This window comes from Lagenorhynchus albirostris, chromosome 11, assembly GCF_949774975.1.
Source record: "Lagenorhynchus albirostris chromosome 11, mLagAlb1.1, whole genome shotgun sequence".
Taxonomy (NCBI): Eukaryota; Metazoa; Chordata; class Mammalia; order Artiodactyla; family Delphinidae; genus Lagenorhynchus; species Lagenorhynchus albirostris.
The window spans coordinates 29357230-29378192 of NC_083105.1; the positions used below are offsets into that span (position 1 = coordinate 29357230).

The 20963-nt window shown below is 36.0% G+C and overlaps 1 protein-coding gene across 1 annotated transcript; it reads left to right on the forward strand.

Annotated features, from left to right (window-relative positions):
- The first annotated feature begins 992 nt into the window (after window positions 1–992).
- KERA (keratocan) lies at window positions 993–19301 on the forward strand. The gene is made up of 4 exons (XM_060164998.1): window positions 993–1182; window positions 12074–12124; window positions 13438–14331; window positions 18613–19301. Exons 3-4 carry the CDS (start codon window positions 13446–13448, stop codon window positions 18786–18788), a joined length of 1062 nt encoding a protein of 353 aa, XP_060020981.1. The 5' UTR covers window positions 993–1182; window positions 12074–12124; window positions 13438–13445; the 3' UTR covers window positions 18789–19301.
- Window positions 19302–20963: the final 1662 nt, after the last annotated feature.

Sequence of the window (20963 nt, forward strand, 5' to 3'; positions counted from 1 at the left end):
TGGAGACTTTCTTAACCATTATAATCCAGTTCTCACTGAATTCTTGTGTATAGTTGAAGTCAGTGTTTAGCATTTAATTACATACTATCTTTAGCTATCCTTTAAAAAAAATAATTTACCTTCCAGTGAGGAAACTACTACAGCAATGTTTTTATTTAAAACTATTTTTCTCTAACATATTTTAAAATTTGAGGAAAATACAAAAAGCCCATATTCATAGGTGATTTTTGCCCTAAAAGTTTTACTAAATGCCTAAAGTATTTAGTTAAAAAAAAAAAAGGAAAAACCTATACATAGGGAAGAAATTAATTGGACTATTCAATCCCAGAGAGTAGTTACAATCAGTAGAACTGAAAATTCCTACTGAGATAAACGATAAATATGCTAATTATTAATAATATTAAATATTTTATAACCAAGTCTCACAATGGAGAGAAGAGTTAAGAATTAAATGCTTAAAATTCAAGGGGACAGGTAGCTTAAAATTATTTTGTTAGGGAGTTAAAATTGGACTAAAAGGGCTATGAGAACTATTGACCAAATTCAATTTATCTTCCTCATCATATAAGCATCCGTTGAGCCCCTATGATATACCAGCACAATGCTGTTAGTCAATGGGGGAAAAAGGCAGAAAAAAAATTGCCTGCCCTTCTCCCTGTCACCTCTCCAGTCCTTCTTCCTGCTGCCTCCAACCTGTGGCTCCAGGAAAATCAAGTGTATCTGAGCTCAACTGTCTAGGGCCATAGGGAAAGCATATGAAAGTGATCCTTCTTGGAATTACAGCTGGAGGCTGCTTGACATATGCCGGCCTCACAGCATACGGGAGACGCTGGGTTAAGCTGTAACAACAGCGCTCCACGCCACCAGGCAGTAAATGGATTTCAGTTCCGCTTTAATTTCTAATGAACGGCCATGACTACGCCACACCCAGCAGCAGGAGGAGACGATCCTGCCGCATTGACAGCCTTGTTTAATGGCTGCCTTCCCGCTTATCACACCTCAGCCTGATTAAATTGTTATATAAAGAGAAATGTTTTTGCAATAAATATCTGTCGGGAATTTCAATCGGGTTCCAAGGCCAAAACGACAAACAAAAAAAGAATTGCCTGTCATCAAGAAACTTGTAGCGTAGAAGACAGAGAAACAATCACAAATTGTTAGCTGGAATTGAGTCTACATTGGGTAAGTAGGTTCTAACAGGAGCATGTACTTATTTCTAAAGGAGAGTAGTATTGAATGCCTTCGTTGAGGAAGTGATGCTGTATTTGTTGTGTTCTACAGACGGATGGGTGGTAAGGGGATTTTGGTTGAGGAAGCATCACAAGCAACGCTTGGAGTGAAGATATAACAGTAAATTCAGAAAACTGCAAAAATCTGGGTAAGGCTATAGCAGGGGGCTTGTGGGTGCAGGGTGGGGGACCCATCAAGACAGAGTTCTGGAGTAAGCAAGGGACGATCATGAAGGCTTCTGTGCCGAAAAGTGTCCAGTTCATGCTTTTAATCAGGCAATTACATATTCCTGAGTAAAGGTCTGTCACTTTTTCATCTGTCCCACCTCCAGACCTTTTTCTTATATGTAGAAAACTGCCCTTGATTGTAATCTTAGTGGGGCTCAGTAGCCCCTAAGTATCTCTTCTCTTCCCAGCCTCATAAAGCCAGGGTGGAGCTTATGGCAGGCTTAGCCAAGGAGAGGCGTGTTCTTGGCTTAGAATTCATCTGCGGTGGCCCCCAGTGAAGGCTGTTGGTAAGACCCTCTGGTTCCAGTGATATTCAGCAGTAATGGCAATGCTTCCTGGCCAGATGATTTCTATCTAGTTTTTAAAAGCTTCCTTATCTTCTGCCTGTTTTCCAGGTTCACTCTTCCACCCTCTTCTCATTTATGTGATTCCACCTATCATTTTCAAAGAAACCCTTTTTTTGTTGAAATACCCAGAATTATTCTCTGGTATTTATAGCCAAGGAGTCTAGTAGAAAAAGATATCAATACCAGAAATCCATTATTGACATCAGATTGTTGGGAAATATTGGTCATCTGCATAGCTTAGGTAAAAGGCAGTCAGAACCCTGAAATTATTCAGAGGTAAGAGTCTGGATGACAGTGACCCACAAAAATGGGACATGGGCCCTGTATAGTTACCGGAAATGACACATTTCCTGAGGGTAAGGCTTTGAAAAACCATACAGTAAGTCCCCTACATACAAACAAGTTCCTTCCAAGAGCACATTAGTAAGTCCAATTTGTTCATAAGTCCAACAAAGTTAGCCACTGATCTGGAAATAGAGGGCCACCCAAGAATTGGCATAGGGATTAGACAATAAGATACAGATGAGAAGGAGTGGTCATGATTCTCAGCCCCACCGAACCTCCTTTGTTTGCTGAAAGAGCCCCACACTACTTGATTTGTAAAGCAATTCCTTCCTTTTTGAAGATGCAACTAGTTCCTCAACTCAAGGCATTAACTTTAGGAGGGAATTTATTCTTTTCATGCCCCATTCCCCTTAACCTTCAATGATTCCCACCTATAATAAGAAGGAGCAACAGGATATCAATTAGAAAGTAAAATCTAGAGATGGAAATACTGTTATAAATGAACTACAGGAATTGCCTAACGTATATTGGCTAAAAATTGGAAAAGATGGATGGATTCTGAGGGTACTCAACCAAGAAGAGAGAATGATAACATTAGATAAAGCTGAATTAGTTATATGAGCGTACTTTCAGAGACTGTGGATCCATTAACATAGTTTAAGGAGCTGGGAGTCTGTTAGTTTGCTGAAACACCGCAAAATGGAACTCAACAGAAGCATACATTAAATGAAGTTGATTCCTTGGCATAGTATAGAAGCACAAAATAAAAATTTTCACAAAATGGAATTCTAATACTATATGATAAAATGGGTTTTTATCATGTATAATCCACCCATCCATCTTCACCAATTGAGACATATATTGGAGATGGGAATACCAGTATCTTTAAAAAGACTTTAGTGATGTCCATGAATTGTTGGTGGAAGGCATAGCAATGAAAATTGATTCCCTGATTTCAGTGAGGAAGGGCAAATCTGGAGTGGAAGAGATAACGTAGTGTCATTTAACTACCAATGAGTAAAACAGATACATTTTCCATTAATAGATATCAGGATCAGTACAAAGTCAGAATAGTCTGATCCAAAAAGAACTTAACAGCCAATTGAGAATTAGATTTCTGGGAATGAAAGAGGTGTGAAGTCCTCTGTAGAGCTATTTGATTTGTGAAATTAATAACGCTCCAGAACTGCTCATCAGAGCCTTGAGTGTTTCATTATGACATATGATATGGAACTTCTGCCCTCCACTGAATTTTTAAAACATAGGTAAATCATGGACCTCGAGTCACCAGAATGAAAGAGAGGGCATCTTGTCTTAAATAAGTACTTTGCAATGATATCTCAAGTGTGTGCTACTATTTTTTTTTTTTAACCTAGTCTTCGCCTAAAAGAACCAGAGTTCGTTACCAAAGTAACTGTGCCCTGTGAAAGAAAACATGGTTTTGAAACACAACTAATTCCCAGGGACACAGGACACTTCTGCAGTCCACTACTGAGGGTATTTTGATGTTAAAATGACAAGTGGAGAAGCTACCTTTATCCTTCCCATATTTATTACCCAAGTTCTTGTACAGCTGGAATAGATGACTTCAAAATATGATGGATTCTTACATCAGCTCTGTAACCCATGCAAAAGGAACATTTTGATTGGAAATACCAAGTTGAAAATTGCAGAGCTTTCTACTCCTACAAAAATATTAAACTAATAGCAATAATGCTTCAATAAAAATCAGAAATATTAGTGCCATCTTTAGTGACTTAAAAGTGCAGGGCTAATGATCCTCAGCGGATTCTCATTTGTGTTTAGTAGTGGAAGGATAGTTTGAGAAGATAAAATTGGATTTTGCAAAGTTTAATTAGATGGCAACTTCTGTTGCAACTGCTGTTCCATATGGGGTCCAAATCATTATAGCTCTTAGTACTTTGTATAAAGCAACTGATCTGAATAATGTCTTTCTCCTCTATTCCAATAAACAAAATTACTAGAAGCAGTCTGTTTTATTTCACCAGACAGGAACAGTAATATAATTTTGCCATACTGTTTCTGGATTGTGTTAACTCCTTGGCTTTGTACCACATTATAGTCTGCAGAAATACCATCTCACAGAACATCATGTGATACAACCTAGAGGGTAAACTTTATTAGCTAGATACATTAATTAGACACTTGAATGCCAGCACATTGGAGCCAAATACAATGGAAGAATATAGGGCTGTCAAGTTATTGATTTATTTTAAAGGTTAAGAGGTCTAAGGAAAGTTGGGCTAGCTCTCTAAAGTGAGGACAGCTTGCTGAACCATGTCTCTATGGCCACTAGGAACATGAATAGTCTCTTTGAATTTTGGAGGCCACATGTTACTGCATGTGAGTCTCGTGCTGAGAAGCTGTAAGATTTGAGTTTGTCCCATGGCAAGAGAAGGCTCTCCAGACAGCAGAGGTCACAGTGATCCTGCTACTTATCACTCATCAGATTAAATGATATTTAAAGGGTTCATAGTAGGTCAGGTTGCTATATGCAGTGTGTGGTAAGCCTTAGTAAGAGAATTAAAACCCTAGCTTTCCAAAGCAAGGATATGCTTATATTTAGCAAATAACTACTATCCTTTTAAGAAACTGGACCCAAGGGGAAGTTAAACAACAATTTGACGTTAACTACTCATAAACCTAGTATTACCTGATCTATCTAGCCTAATCTCAATTGCTCAGCAGTGCTGATTCATCAAGTACACGGGGGCTCATGGGGGCCTTCTCTATGACCAGCTGACTAAGAAGAGTATAAATACAATTATAATTATATAAATTATAATCAAAATTATACGATATGTAGGAAGAAATTGAGAGTGAAATGCTGCAACAGTATAGGACTGATTGGGATGCCCTGGAAGGCAGTTCGATAAGAAGCTAAGGAGAACAAGAATCCATATTTGACTCAATGGATCTCCTCAACATACTGGAGACATTATGAGTCTAATTCTCACTATTCTGATGAAATGCCTTCTTGTAAGAGACCTCTTCTGAAGTGCTTTGGAGGCGAGCTTTAAACTAATTGGCTTTCAAGTTGCTCACTTCCTGTTATCTTAGTATCCTCTGAAAGCCAATAGTGCTAAGGTGGAACATTTGTAGAAATGGAGAGAGCTTGAGAAGCTGGAGGAGAACAATCCTAGAGCATATTGGTTCTGGATGGTTGGTAACACAGCTCACCCAAGAATCACAGAGATATTTTTATTTTTATTTTTTGATTAGGTATTCAAAGTCTTCTTGTAGAGTCTTGGAGGAACCGGCACCAGAGAGAGTCTTAAATATCAAAATTGAATCAAAACATAAATAGCTTATAAGTGACAGGGTGTGCTACTAGTTTCAGATAAATTTTGGACAGCATAGCCTCAGGATGCTTCATATACAAAGGCTAAACTATGCATGGAAGGTTATTTGCTATTTACTCACAACCAAAAAAATTCATGTTAGCAGTTTTAATAAAAAAATCAAAGTTATAAAAAGTACACTAAGAAGAATATGTGTTGACTTTTTCAATTTATTCCCAATATGTGTGTGTATGTGTGTAATATATATATAAAAGAGAGACAGAATACCTGATCCTTAGCTGACAAGTGCTATTGATTCTCATAGATCTTCTAATAAGGTTACTAGTGCTTCTTCTTAAGTATCAAAATTCAGCAAAGCACCATCAGCTATGTGAGGAATGTTTCCAATGTGAAATACCTCTATAGGTCAAATCAAGCCAAGAAAAAAAAAAGATATCAAGGGAAATGAAATTCTTGCAGGGAGCAGAAAAAAACTCACAATACTATCGAAACCTTGTAGTTTTTAGTATCGTTTTGAAGAGATTAAAAGAGAAGGTAGTAATTACATAAAATAAAAGAATGCTTTAGGAAGGGAACAACCAGAGAATGTTTCCAAAGTAAATACATGAAGTATGATATAGAAATTTTAAAGAAGACAAAATTAAGGAAATCTGTTGGAAAGCATAAAAATCTTTTGATAATGGAAACAGAAAAGAAGAGATCAAAGATTTAGACAGTGTAACAAGGAGGTGCACCATCTAAGACTTTCAAAAAGAGAAAATAGAAAAAAATGGATGAACCATATGGACGTGAATTTCTAGATTGAAAGGACTCCCTGGGTACCCAGTGAGTGAGTGAAATACACCCTCTCAAGACATATTGTAATAGTTCAGAAACTGAAGATGAAAGGAAAATCTCAAAAGTTTAATGAGAGCAAAAAAGGTCACATTCTAAAAACTGAAAATTAAAATTTTATTAACCTTTTCTATTTCAACTCAAGAAGCAACAAGACAATCACTTTCTTGAGTATCTTCAAAATTTGGAAGGACCATTATTTCAAATTAGAATTGTATCTAGTCGAAATATCAGTTAAGCGGATGGGCTGAGTAAACACATTTTTATAAACGTGACTTCACACACACACAAAAAAAGAGAGGTAACTCACGTGCACAGGAAGTGATCAGAAGCTGTGTTCCCCCAATGCTGTGGAGTTAACCAAGAAAGAAGAGAACACAAGATTCAGAAAGTAACAAGGGATCTAACCCAGGAGATGGCTGAAGGAAGTCCAGGACCACAACAATCCCACTGGACCAGAAACCAAGGATTCTATTATTCATAAGTGTACTTTAAAAGACAGTACTTTGTCAGAGACAGCTGATTTTGTTGTTTGTTTTTTTTCTTTGACATATTGTTGATTTACTATGTTGTGTTAGTTTCAGAGGTATAGCAAAGTGATTCAGTTATACATACATATATCTATTCTTTTCCATTATAGATTATAAGATATTGAATTTGCATTAGTTTTGACACCTTAGGTAAGCTTAGTTAACATTTGAAGAAATCTTATAATGGAGACTCACTTCATGAATTTTTTAAATATTTGGTGCAAAATAAAGGCCTGTTATGTAACATACAGTTGAACTTATTTTCATCCAACTTAACACCTCTTTGTAGGTTGTAGGGGAAGATTCCTATAGCCCTCATTAATTATGAGTCAACTGAAATGTACCACAAAGAACTTAAAAATTGTCATTTACCAAATTTGCTTAGGTTGGTTTACAACAGCAAGCAAACTAGATTGAAGTAGGAGGATATGGAATTCCAGAAGAAATATCTCCCAGGAGAAAAAAGTGAACTTAATATTTCTGTTTTTTTTTATGAACACTTTTACCATGTTCTAGATGCTTTAAAAATACTAACTCATTTAATTTTCATAACAATCTTATGAGGCAGTATTATTACTATGATTATTTATATTATTGTTATCCTTAATTTACAGATGAGAAGACTAAGGCAAAGATAAATAATTGTTTAATATTTCACAGCTAGTAAATAAGACAGATTTATTCAAGCCCAAGCAGATCTGACTTTTAACCAGCACACTATGTTACCCTACCCTCTGGGTGCAAAATATTTCCAAAATGGTTTTATAATTCTGTTTGAGAAATAATTCTGTTTCAGAAAATATTAGTGACATAGATATATATGTATACAGAACGTCACATATATATGTATGTGTATATATATATATATATGGCAAATAAGTGCAATACAATGAAGGAATTAAACTAATTTTGCACTGTTTTCTTCAGCAGTAAACAATATTTATATTATGTAATAACATGCAGTAAATATTTAATCAAAGTTTGTGGTATACATACATTAGGAGTTATTGAAAGGAATAATGGTTGCAGGTGGGGTAAGAGTGGGAATGAGCAAATGTGCTAAATCTTTATCTAATTCGGGGGGGTGTGGAAGGGCGGTCCAAGAGGGAGGAGTTATATGTATACATATAACTGATTCACTTCATTGTACAGCAGAAACTAGCACAACATTGTAAAGCAATTATACTCCAATTAAAAAAAAATAAAAATAAAAAAATAAAAGAAAATAGTTGATGTTTAAAATTGATAAGTTAAACAAAAAGTACAAGCAAGGATATTGAAGTAAATATTAAAAGAAATCCAGAATAGAGTTGAAAACAATGGCCTCTTGGGAGCAGGACTTACACCGAAGTGTGGGGTGGGGGACTGCTTGGTGCATTATCAGTTTTGTAGTAATTTTGACCTTTTAAATGTGTCATTGCTATATTTTAAATGTATTATTTTGAAAACATTTAAATACACATGTATATGCATGTGTGTCAGCTATATATTTTAGTGGATTCCTTTTATATTTTTAAATTTTTTGACAGAATTTAGTTAACCAGGCTAAAATTGATCTATGAAGAGAAAATTATTTCTCTTAGTAAACGTATAGTCAGTTGGACATAAACATAGGTCCTGGGAGCACCTAACAGTCCAACTATTGCTAACATAGAATCATCAGATACATATGCCAACAAATTTGAAATCCTACTAGAGTTTCGTGTCTTTTATACCTTTATGCATTGCCTTCTTTTTTTAAATGTCAACGATCTTTAGGAATGCAACAAGACAAATTCCCCAGTCTAAGACAGTTTAGCAAAGCATCCTCCCTTTTACTAAGAAGTAGAAGCAAGATAAGCAGACAGGAAACATCAAAATGTACTAACAGAAGTAAAAGAGGTTAAGCCACCAAGACTTTAACTCCATCTCAAGTTTCTAGGACTTTTCTCAGGAAGGCCAAGATACCAACTATCACATTCTCTGCTGAAAGAAATTTCTGGGCCTTCTGACATGTTCACTGTCATTATCTTCTTTGATTTTCAAACAACGCTTCATAGTAGTCAGAACAGGTGCATTATGGGTAGACTTAGGCTTACGATGGTTAAATAACCTGTGCCCACATAAACAGCTAGTAAGATGCAACAGGAAGACTCTAACTCACATTTTTTTACCATATTTTGAAGGTTCTTCACTATATTCCTATTCACATAGTAGTTATGCTGATCAAAAAAATCATAATTATCAAAATGATACATGTGCCTTATGCGTTTATTTGTTCATTTGCTTATTTGGTAAATAGTTATTGGATACCTACCATGTCCAAAGCCCCAGGGACTTCTAAAATATTAGTCTGTCATTAGAAGGACAATTTCAAAGCCACATCGTTACACATTAGGCTTCATTTTTCCCTCTTAGCAGAGTCAGATAAGACTGGGCAGAGTCTTCCATTAATTCTTATAACAACTAGCATGACTCAGAGGTTCGCACCATTGTCTTAATTTAATTTATTGAACTTCCACTTAAGCAGTCCTAATGAAGAGTTAAGTCCCCATCCTTCAGGAATCAGTAATCAAAGAAGGGTAGATTGAATTGTAATGGGAAAAATTAAGACATAGACAAACAGAGATTATACTAACAGCAGAAGACATTCTATATTTTAGTCTGGAAACAATGATACCAAACCTGGCAAGCAGTGTAGATGATCATTTTAATTTATATCATGTCTCCCAGCGTCCTTAAAATGTGATTGCTATCATATGCTCACAAAATGAGAAGGAAGAGTTGAGAATGATTTCCAGATTTCTGGTTTAGGAGACTGAATAAGATGATAGCATCACTCAAAAGTATAAAGTGACAAGAGCAGTTAAAGGGAGATAGTGAATTTCATTTTAGATATATGGCTGTGAGACCTGCAACAGGAGATGTCTAGAAAGCAAGTGGATACACACATTGGAGTGCTGTTTTTCTTCCGTAGGCTAGATTGAAGAAAGAGCTTCAGGAGTCATCATAATAAAGGGAATGGTTAAAACCTTGGAATCGTTTAAAAATCTTTGAGATCTTAGAATCTCAAAGAGACTTAAATGCTAGAAAAGCTTTTTAAAAAACTGTTAGAGGAAACAGAGAGCTTCAGAACATAGATAGAGAGAAGTCACAAAGAAAGGGGAGGAAAAACTAGGAGAGAATGTAGTCCAAGAAACATTTTATTAAAGGGGTGGGTCTGCATTGCCAAAAGTCACAAGTCAAGTAGGCGAAACACTAAAAGACTTCAACAGATTAGTAAATATGAAGGTTACTGCTTTTTTGTTGTTGTTGTTAGAGCAATGTGAGGGAAGCAGAGGGATTAGAAACCTTATTTTGACGGGTGAATCATGGGTGGAATGGTGAATAAGAAACAGAAATTGGAGGCAGCCAATGTACAACTAATTTTCCTACAATGGACACATAGCAAAATTTGTGTAATAGAATTAAGAAATGACTAAAATAAGTTTGGCTAAAAAAAGAAAATTAAGAAATAAGAGAGTAGCTAAAGCGGGCCGTGCAGATTCAGACATCATCTGTTGTTTTATACTGAGGGTTTAGAAAAAGAAGAAAGAGAAAAGGAAAAGTGCAGTAGAGAGAGGAGATCATTGTGACAAAAGCAAATTAACACTTGATTTTTTTCTTAAAATATGATAGAAGTGTACCTGTTGGGCTACTAAGAGATCATGTCTGAATTTGATCTTAAGCTATCAAGGCCTTGAAAATTAAAGGTATTTTTCAGTTGAAAGTGTAGGGCTAATGCTACAGAAAGGCTAACATTTCCTAATCATTTACAACAAATTAGGGCCAACCTTGCGAGGTAGTCCAGCAGTATGTTTTTTTTGTTTTTGTTTTTGTTTTTTTGCGGTACGCGGGCCTCTCACTGTTGTGGCCTCTCCCGTTGCGAAGCACAGGCTCCGGACGCGCAGGCTCAGCGGCCACGGCTCACGGGCCTAGCCGCTCCGCGGCATGTGGGATCTTCCCGGACCGGGGCACGAACCCGTGTCCCCTGTATCGGCAGGCGGACTCTCAACCACTGCGCCACCAGGGAAGCCCCCAGCAGTATGTTGTAGATGACAAAACTGTGTTTAGGAGAAAAGAAGTAAGTGGTTCAGAAAAAATTTTTTGAGTCCAGTGCTCTCCCCTCTTCACTGTGTTCTATCTTTGATAATATTTATGTGGGCAGTGTTGAATGAGTGATATCAATACAACTCCCTTTTCCCAGAATACGATAGATTTTGAAAAACAAAATGATTACAATCAATCAGCAGGGTAATATCTGAAAATGAGATTTTCAAAACTTTTTGTCTTTCCTTAAGAGGCATACCATTTTTTTCCCTCAAATTACAAGAACTGGAAGACATATTATCCTAAACTTGTATGTTAAAGAAAAACAAAAAACAAAACAGTGCAGCAGAATGTCCTATAATGGCCTAAATGCAGAACATCTTTTATAATGCAGGAAAGAAAAATCTCATTTTAATAATTATTTGGAATAAAGCTTCCACTATGAAATAGAGACACAAAAATTATTTCTATAAAACAATTATTTCTATACACCATATTTAGTGCCAACATCAGGTAGAGCTTTCCTGATTTCACTTTTAAATTTTTCAAATACATTTTTTATCTTTTACCCCTTGACCAAAAACAATATATCTAAATGTAATCCCAGCATCTGTTTTATACAAAAAAATGAATAAAATATTTCCATATAAACAGAAAACATTGGTCTTTATGTCTTTGTATCCAATTTTTAAAAAAGATCATCTAGAGAAAAATGCTTTAAAATCTTTTTGTTGTAGTTGAAATCAAAACTGCTTTTAGTTTCTTGCTGTTAGATCAGGTCTCCAGATCAGTGCATTACAATATCTTTGGGACTGTGAACTCAGAATGAAAGTTGCACTGAATTTTGTTATAGGTTCTTGAGATTAAAGTCAGAATTTCCTGTGCTGGGCTATCTAGGTACTGAGGTGCTGTGGTTGTTGGAGGGGTTAAAGCTGGAGCCATGGATGCATATATATTAGGGAGGATTCACCAAAACACGACAGTGGAGCCTGGGTCAATCCATTACTTTGAATGAGCAGTGACCAATAGAAAGGGACGAGGAAGATCCAAGAAAACTGAGGTAAGCGGTGTTCTGAAGCTCTGTCAAAGTGGAAACAATAGATCAAAGGTGTTCATGGTGACTGGTCAGAGGAGGTTTTCTTTTTTCTCGTAGGAGGCTAGACAGCATAAAATAAAAACAAATTCTTCTAGTCAAAGTTTTTTTTTTTTTTTTTCTTAACTGATTTTAGCAAACTTCAGATCCAGACACAGGACTCAGCGATACATTCCTGGACAGCAAGGTAAACTATTTTATGCTTTTCAAAACTCTTAAAGTTAAGAATTCAAAGTTATGATTCATCAGAGGCAGGGTTACTGCTTCAATAACTAAAGCAAATCCCTATTCTGAAAAAAAAAATAATGTTTTAATGTGTCTCTGTTGGAAGATGACCAGAGCAGTATTCTGCAATCGCAAGAAATTTGACAGCTTGCAGAAGCTGCCCTGTGCTTGTAATTTCCCTCGATTTAGGGCAAAATTGAAAGATCAGCATTTCTAAATGATGCTGATTTTATCTCTTCCTAAGGAATCAGTGAAATTTATTTGGTCTTTATTACCAAGTGTTTGAACTAAATGTACATTGATAAGAACGTTATTGTTATATAGATACATATTATTTTCCTGTTGGGATAGTTCTTTGTTCCCATAACCTTGTTGAAACTCAACGGGGAGGATTTATGTCTTTTAAATGTATCACATATCAGTAAGTGTTAACCTTTGCTCTGTTAGCATCCATACTGAAAATATGGAGATCCACCTGTATCCTGAGCATGTTCTTTGTTTTGTTTCTTATCAACCATAGTAACACTGCTTACTTATGTAAGTGTGATATATATCTGTATCAACATCTATAGCTATATCTATATAGAGAGTTTCATAATCCAAATTTCTTGGCTAAACAACTTGATCCTCTACTTAAAATATTAGAAGGCTTTCCCTAAACCCCCAAAATAAAACTTACCTGAGAAGTTGAGCAACAGAGCAAGAGATTAATCACAAATTTTTCTTCAAATCCTAAAATTTTCCTTCACAAAAAGTTGCTAAAATGTTCTTTGATCTCTCTATTTCTTTGGTTGAAGGGCCAAAGAGCCTGGGAAATCTCATCCAGATGTTCTGCTCATTTAGGAGTAAAAGTGAAAACATATGCCAACTTCTTAGGAACAACATAGACTCTAAATTTGAGTTATTAAAAGGTCACTTTTTTGTACTGGTGTGTTCAACTCTGGATTTCAGTTAACTTCCTTGCATTAAATAGCTTGAAATGGAAAAGCACTTAAGAGTTCCTAAAATTTGCTTTTTCTTTCTTGGTTTTCATTGTGATTGGGTTAAAACCAGAAAGTTACAAGTTGGTGAGTCAGTTTCAGTGTTTGCAAAAATGCTTTGCAGATAGTGCCCACTAAATAGATGGGTATTCGTTGATAAATATGCATAAAATGCTGACATGTCTTTACCTCCCCACCCCCCTTGAAGAAGCAATGTTTATGGATCATTTTGGCGCATGCAGTTATCTAAAGGTCAAGATCGTTAAACATCTGACAATTGTATCCCTTACTCTAGGTACTAAAATGGCAACCACAATCTGTTTCATCATCTGGGTGTTATTCATAACAGATACTGTATGGACTCGAAGTGTGAGACAGGTTTATGAGGCAAATGATCCAGAGGACTGGATGATGCATGACTTCCATTGTCCCAGGGAATGTTTCTGTCCCCCCAGTTTCCCTACCGCTTTGTACTGTGAAAACCGGGCTCTCAAAGCAATCCCTGCTATACCATCAAGGATCTGGTATCTTTATCTTGAAAACAACCTGATAGAAACCATTCCTGAGAAGCCATTCGAGAATGCCACCCAGCTGAGATGGATAAATCTAAACAAGAACAAAATAACCAACTATGGAATTGAAAAAGGAGCCCTGAGCCAACTGAAGAAGCTGCTTTTCTTATTTCTGGAAGATAATGAGCTAGAGGAGGTACCTTCTCCATTGCCAAGAAGTTTAGAACAATTACAATTAGCTAGAAACAAGGTGTCCAGAATTCCTCAAGGGACCTTTAGCAATCTGGAGAACCTGACCCTTCTTGACCTGCAGCACAATAAACTATTAGACAATGCCTTTCAAAGAGACACCTTTAAAGGACTCAAGAACCTCATGCAGCTAAATATGGCTAAGAACTCCCTGAGGAATATGCCACCAAGATTACCAGCCAACACTATGCAGCTGTTTTTAGACAACAATTCCATTGAAGGAATACCAGAAAATTATTTTAATGTGATTCCTAAAGTGGCCTTCCTGAGACTCAACCACAACAAATTATCAGATGCTGGCCTCCCTTCTAGTGGTTTTAATGTATCATCAATTCTAGATCTTCAACTGTCTCACAATCAACTCACAAAGGTCCCCAAAATCAGTGCTCATCTGCAGCACCTTCACCTCGATCATAACAAAATTAAAAGTAAGTAACCATCAGGGTGTGTCTTTGACTAAGATATTCATGGTTATTAAATTTATTCTATATCTTCTTTAAGAATATCAATAATGTTCATTTTCTCTCCAGCTCTCATGCCCTTAGATATTTTTTTAGTGTATTTTCAAGTTTTGTCTATTCACAGACAGTGTCGATGAACCAAGAAGTTCAAATGTTCAAATTGCAAATTGCAAAGTGGATTTTAGTAATCTACAGAGGCCTATTACCTGTTGGAGAAACTAAATGTCTCTATCTTCTTTTACTCTGAGGAGATTCTGATATTTCTGCCTCAGTGGGCAGACTTATTGAAGAAAGTGTACCCCAGCCACAAGCAACCTCATGAATAGTAATAGAAGGAATATGATTTAAGAGGTATCAGGAAGGGACCTCTGTCCTGAAACCTACAGGACAGCTGATGCCTACAATCACCCTAGTTAGAATGTCTGCTTTAGATCAGTGGGTTTCTCAAACTTTAGAGTACACAAATGGATGGCCCCATCACAGAGTTTCTGGTTGAGTAGGTCTGGTGGGACCTGAGACTTTTCATTTCTAGCAAGTTTCCTAGGGATGCTGAGATTGATGTTCTGGAGACCATACATGGGAAACCAACATTGTACTTTAAGGCTTTGCTCAATTGAAATTGAAATAAATTCCCTGGAAGTTGGCAACTCCTTAGGACTAATGGCAGTCAACAAGGTAGAATACACACTCCTTTCCTGAAAATAGCTTTTTTTTAAAACATCCTTATTGGAGTACAATTGCTTTACAGTGTTGTGTTAGTTTCTGCTGTATAACAAAGTGAATCAGCTATATGCATACATATATCACCATATCCCCTCCCTCTTGCGTCTCCCTCCCACCCTCCTTATCCCACCCCTCTAGGTGGTCGCAAAGCACCGAGCTGATCTCCCCGTGCCATGCGGCTGCTTCCCACTATCTATCTATTTTACATTTGGTAGTGTATATATGTCAATGCTACTCTCTCACTTCGTCCCAGCGTACCCTTCCCCCTCCCCGTGTGAGAGATGAGTGCAAAGTGTCTTGGAGGCAGAGGTGCCATGAAGGGAAGAAGTGGTTATAGAAAGAAGGGGCTGGAGACGTTAAAGGCAAACTTAGCATCTTCACAATTATGCCTGAAACCAGGATGCTCAGGTGTAGATGTAGACGATATCTCGGTCCAGCTACAGGGGATGATACCAGCCTGGCAAGTATCCATGCATGCTCCACCCTAGCACAAGCCCTTTAGAAAGCTAATCTTGAAGAGGTTTCTGAACAACCTTATAAAATACATTCCTAAAATGAGAATCAATTGGATAGTTTGCAGGAAAATGACACAGATAATTGTCAGAAGGTTGTGCTGCCTGCTTATTACTCACTAAACTTTTCATTAAGCAAATAATTACATAAACATCCAACCTATAAGAATAGACTATTTTGCACTGGGGATTCTTCAGTTTTTCAATATTTTTTGGTTTTTTTCTAACAGCATATTTGAGCATAAAGTCCAGGAACTCATGAGCAGGCTGCTCCCACCACAGTGATTTTTTTCCATGGTGATGAGACACATTGTTTAATCTTGTAGTTAAAGCAAAAGATGCAACAGAAAAAAAAAATGTTAATAGCTGAATCTGTGCACTGAACCAAATAGTACAGCAGCTAATATCAACCTAAATAAATGTAATTTTTTCCTGATGAAAGTTCTGTGCTTCTACAGGTGCATTCCTTACCTGACAACAAAAGTCCCATAGACATTTGATGTAGGAAGTTAATTTAAAGGGATTCCACATAGAACACTATTTGTGAATTGGGAAATCCCCTGAAGTGGGAACTTGAGAATGAGAGTGTTCAGGAGTGAGATAGCAAAATTCAACACATAGTTGGGCACCTATGCTAGGTACGTACATAGTTTTACAAAGTTACACAAAGAAGAGGACTCTGTTCTTCCTCCACTTTTATTTTAGAGAGTTTTTTTCAAAGTTTTCTCATATATTTCTATTTTCCAATCATTCTCATACCTTAATGTGCATCAGAATCACCTGGAGGGCTTATAAAACACAGGCTGCTGGGCTTCAGCCTCTGGGTTTCCCACCTAACAGGTATGGGGTGGGGTCTAACCACGCAGTTCTCAGGTAGTATGGATGCTGCTGGTCCAGGGACCACACTTTAAGAACCACAAATTAATCATCAAAAGAACCTTGTGTGCTATTATTAGGAGTTTCTGAAGAAAGAAAAACTGAGGCTCAACTAAGTAAGGCTATTTCTCCAAGGACAAAGGATAAGTATAATAGCCAGGACCTGAACCTAAGGTTTCCCATATTAGGTGTTTTTTCCCCCACTCCAACATTATTATCATAGCACATTTTTCTTCAATGCCTAGAATATGAGACTTAAGACAAATTTCTATCAATAGAGGTAAAAATCGTTTTCACAGCAACAACATCAACAAAGAGAAATTGATTTACTTGCTGCTTAATGTAGATATCAAGCATGGTCATTTCTATATTCCAAGAAAAGAAATGGAAAAGAAGAATTTCCCTGGCAAGAGTTCTTGGCTCACCATTATATCACAATGCATTATAATAACTGCTAAAGTACTTACTTCTTCTTACCTCATAATCTAGTCTAGTTGTTAATGAAGTGGTTGCCAAGAAACATACCTCTTATATGAAGAGTTCTCAGAATTTATAGGACAGTGAACTTTTCTTATCCAAAATGATGGAAATACTTATTTTTTCTGAACACCTTAGGGGACTTTAAATTTGACAAAAATGTTATCTATTCGAACAAGTTACTTCTTGGTACTCTCAGAAACATTATAATTAACTTATGAAAATATAATTAAATTTAGAATGCTTGTTTTTACATTCTATTTATTCACACATGCATGGGTTATGGGTCATGAGGGTGATAAGGATAGGAGATAACACATCAGAAAGGACATAATCTCTCCAGCAGGCAAGGGACCCTGTGTAGTAGGAAAGGGACAAGGCTGGGACTCCGCTCTGCCTCTTACTTGCTGAAATACCTGGTGCACATTGCCTTACCCATCTGAACCACTATTTCAGCAATGCCCAGGTGGGGAGAATAATAATGTTGCCCAATACAGGTTGTGTCATGATAAGGTTATAATATATGTAAGAAAAAATACCTTGATGAATATAAATCTGCTATACAGAGTCATTATTTTTAGCAAGTTGAATTCACAAAATGGCATAAGATCAGAACAAAGCACCCTCACTGTAAGCATAAAATCCTTCAGAACAAGTCAGTGTGCACAAAAGGAAGGTCATTGCCAAAGTTAGTTGGGTCTTATCTTCTAAGGGAAGATCTCTTCCTCAAAACAGTTTCAAAATAGGATTTAAAAGGAGTACATGAATTCATGGTTGAGATCAGCTATTATGCACACTTGTCAGAATTTCGCTGGTTTAAGAGGCTTTCTCTCCTGAATGCTCCTAACTTCAGTATAGACATTGATGCCAAAGGCTCTGATCCAAGGCAGGTGCATGATTTCTCACATCTTAACCATATGAAAAGGCTGACGGGATAGTTCCTGGTTTGAATTTTTGTAATTCGGTTCTTGGCAAATGTTTCCTTTCCAATTAAATACACTTAAGTATGGAGATTCAAGGTTGTTTTCTGCAAATATCACATATATAAAGTTATATTAATTGCACTTTATAAAAAACTTATCATAATGTACTACTAGTTTGAGTGTTTGCATTTTTTTAAGGTAACTTTCAAGCACCTTCTCTAATAATAAGGTAACTTTCAAGCATCTTCTCTAAGAAAGCAAAGGCTTTCTTCCTTTGCATCCATCTACTCCTCCATTCCACCATGCACCTACCCATTCTTTCAGTACCAGCTCTGAACCATTGTTTCCACCTCTAATGCCCAAATACTACCTTTCTCATTCTACAGTAATCAAATCATGCCTTATCTGGCTTGCTAAAGGAATAAGACAAGTGATATATCTTATACACCTTTTTTTCCATCACAACTTTTAACAATATGTCCTTTCTAGTGCTCTGTACTAAGCATAGCAAAGTATGGACTGAGATGACTATGTGTACGTTGCACATTTTTTCAGGGTTACTTCTATAAAACAGATATGCATAACTTCCAGCTTACACGAAAAGGGTTTGTCTCTCTGCCACTTTCATAGACCAGGCCACTAGACCCTCCATAGGACTGTTATAATAGCTCTTGGTCTTCCCATCCTTAGTCTCTTGTATTCCAGTTCATTTATTCACGCTTTCTTTGTCTCCGTAGATGTGAACGTCTCTGTAATATGTCCTACCACTCCTATCACATTGCCTGCGGAACAGGATTCCTTCAGTTATGGACCTCATCTTCGCTACCTCCGTCTGGATGGAAATGAAATCAAACCACCAATCCCAATGGATTTAATGACCTGCTTCAGGCTCCTTCAGGCTGTCATTATTTAAACATGTCTTCAACAATCTAAAATTCATTTAATGAGTTCATATTTCTGACCTGAAATTTGGTTGCCATTCATAGGTTGAAGATAAAAATCACTTTTCTAATTGCTTATGGCCACCATTTTTATTTGTATAGCTTACTTTTTTTCTATTCAAAGTTGCTTTTCCCCATGATATGTAGCACAGACTGCTTTTCTTTAATTAGTAAAACAGACACAGAGTTAAGATAGTTTATCAGCTCAAAGATAGTTCCTTTTTGTCTCTCTCACAGCTTATTAATACCAAATAATACAAATACATTGTGATTCAATAGGAAGGATATATTTGTTTGCAAATGTTCAAAATTGCTTATGCAGATATTATATTCACAGTATAAACACAACATCTAATAGGAGGTAGGAATTTCTAGAGAAAATGAAAAAATGAGATATTTCTTTTTCATAATTATAAAGAAATAATTAAATTCAGATTGTTAAGTAACATTTGTAAGTATAAGTCTGGTATTTAGCTCAAGAATGGGTATGAAATGCATCAGATACTTTATAACAAGAAAATTCTAGTCATTTAATATCAAATAACAGAGCAATAGTCATTTTTAGTTCATTATACCTATTTCTTAAATCTGCTGTTCTTAGATATAGTACAGTGTACTCTAGTAATTAAAGTTCTACATTTATTGTAACACATTTCTGACAGAATCTTAGTGTTTTAACACTTGAAATCCACTTGAATTGCAAATTGTTCAGTCTTATATTTGCCAGTGCTTTTTGGATTTCTGAAATAAAAAGAGTGAATGCTTTCCAACAAAACAGAAGTAAAATATTTATTTCAGGAGGCTTATTCACAAGTCTTATTAAGAATATATTTTTAATAAAAAGTGTTATAGTAACAATTAGTTCCATTTTTCTAGCATGAGTACATTAAAATATATTCTCTCCTACTCGTTTTCCTCTTTTATCCAGTGAACACAAGAAAAAATTTATATTCTAATCACTTGACATAATATACCTGTTTCTCATGAGTCAAAAACAAAACAAAACAGGATTTTGTTAAGTAACAAAGTACAGTTTTCTTATATTTCTGATTTTGTTAGGTATATGTTATTAACAATAAATATTCCATGCAGATTAATACATCTATTTATATATATTTTTCCAGACATTATTCTGAAAAATTCTATTAATATATTTCCTTGGAAAAAGGATCATATACATTTGTGAATCACCACATTAATGAAAGCCCAACATGTTACTTTAATCCAAGGCTTCTCAGAAAATTAATATGTTACTTTGTTAAGTGAATTCCTAAGAAGAAAAAATAATGTGCAGGATTGCCTATGTATTTTCATACCAAAATTTATTTGGGGGTGGGAGGAAAGAACAATGAACATACATTGAACAGTTTTTTAATGCTGGCTGAAGGCAAGACATTAAGAAAAAGAATAAGTTTAAAATACTTCAAAGCACATGAAGAAAATTATGAAAATAATGTCATATAAAATTATGTCATAAAAATACAGGTAATCAGATATTGTTAGGCTGGGGGAAAAGAATATGTTAACAGAAACATAATAACTTTAAATATTTGAAAACTTGCTATGTGAAAAGGGGGATGACACATATTCCAGGAAGCTCCAAAATGAAAGTAAGTAGAACATATGAGTGAAATTTATAAGGAGCCATATTTCATAGCTAAGGGAGAATTTTCTAATATTTGATCAGAGTCACCCAGCAATGGAAGCAGCTCTTCCTAAGGTACAGTTACCTACCACTGAAATTGTTCAGAGAGACGATTCAAGAGAAAGGATATAGCACAGGGAATTATACCCATTACCTTGTAATAACCTATAATGGAATATAATCTGCAAAAATACTGAATCACTATGCTGTACACGTGAAACTAACACAATATTATAAATCAGCTATACTTCAATTAAAAAAAATGAGAGAAAGGATGTGAAAAGAATTCCTGATCTGAAAGCAAAATTGTAAAATGTTCTTTCTAGACCTTTTCAACTCTAAGAATTTTCAGCCTTCCTTTTTTTCTTTCTGTCTTTCCTTCCTGTCTTTTTTCTTTATTTCATAAAATATATATTGAGTGCCATATATATAATAAACCAGGGGTCCCCAGCTGGTCCTTGGCCTGTTAGGAACGGGGCCGCACAGCATGAGGTGAGCGGCG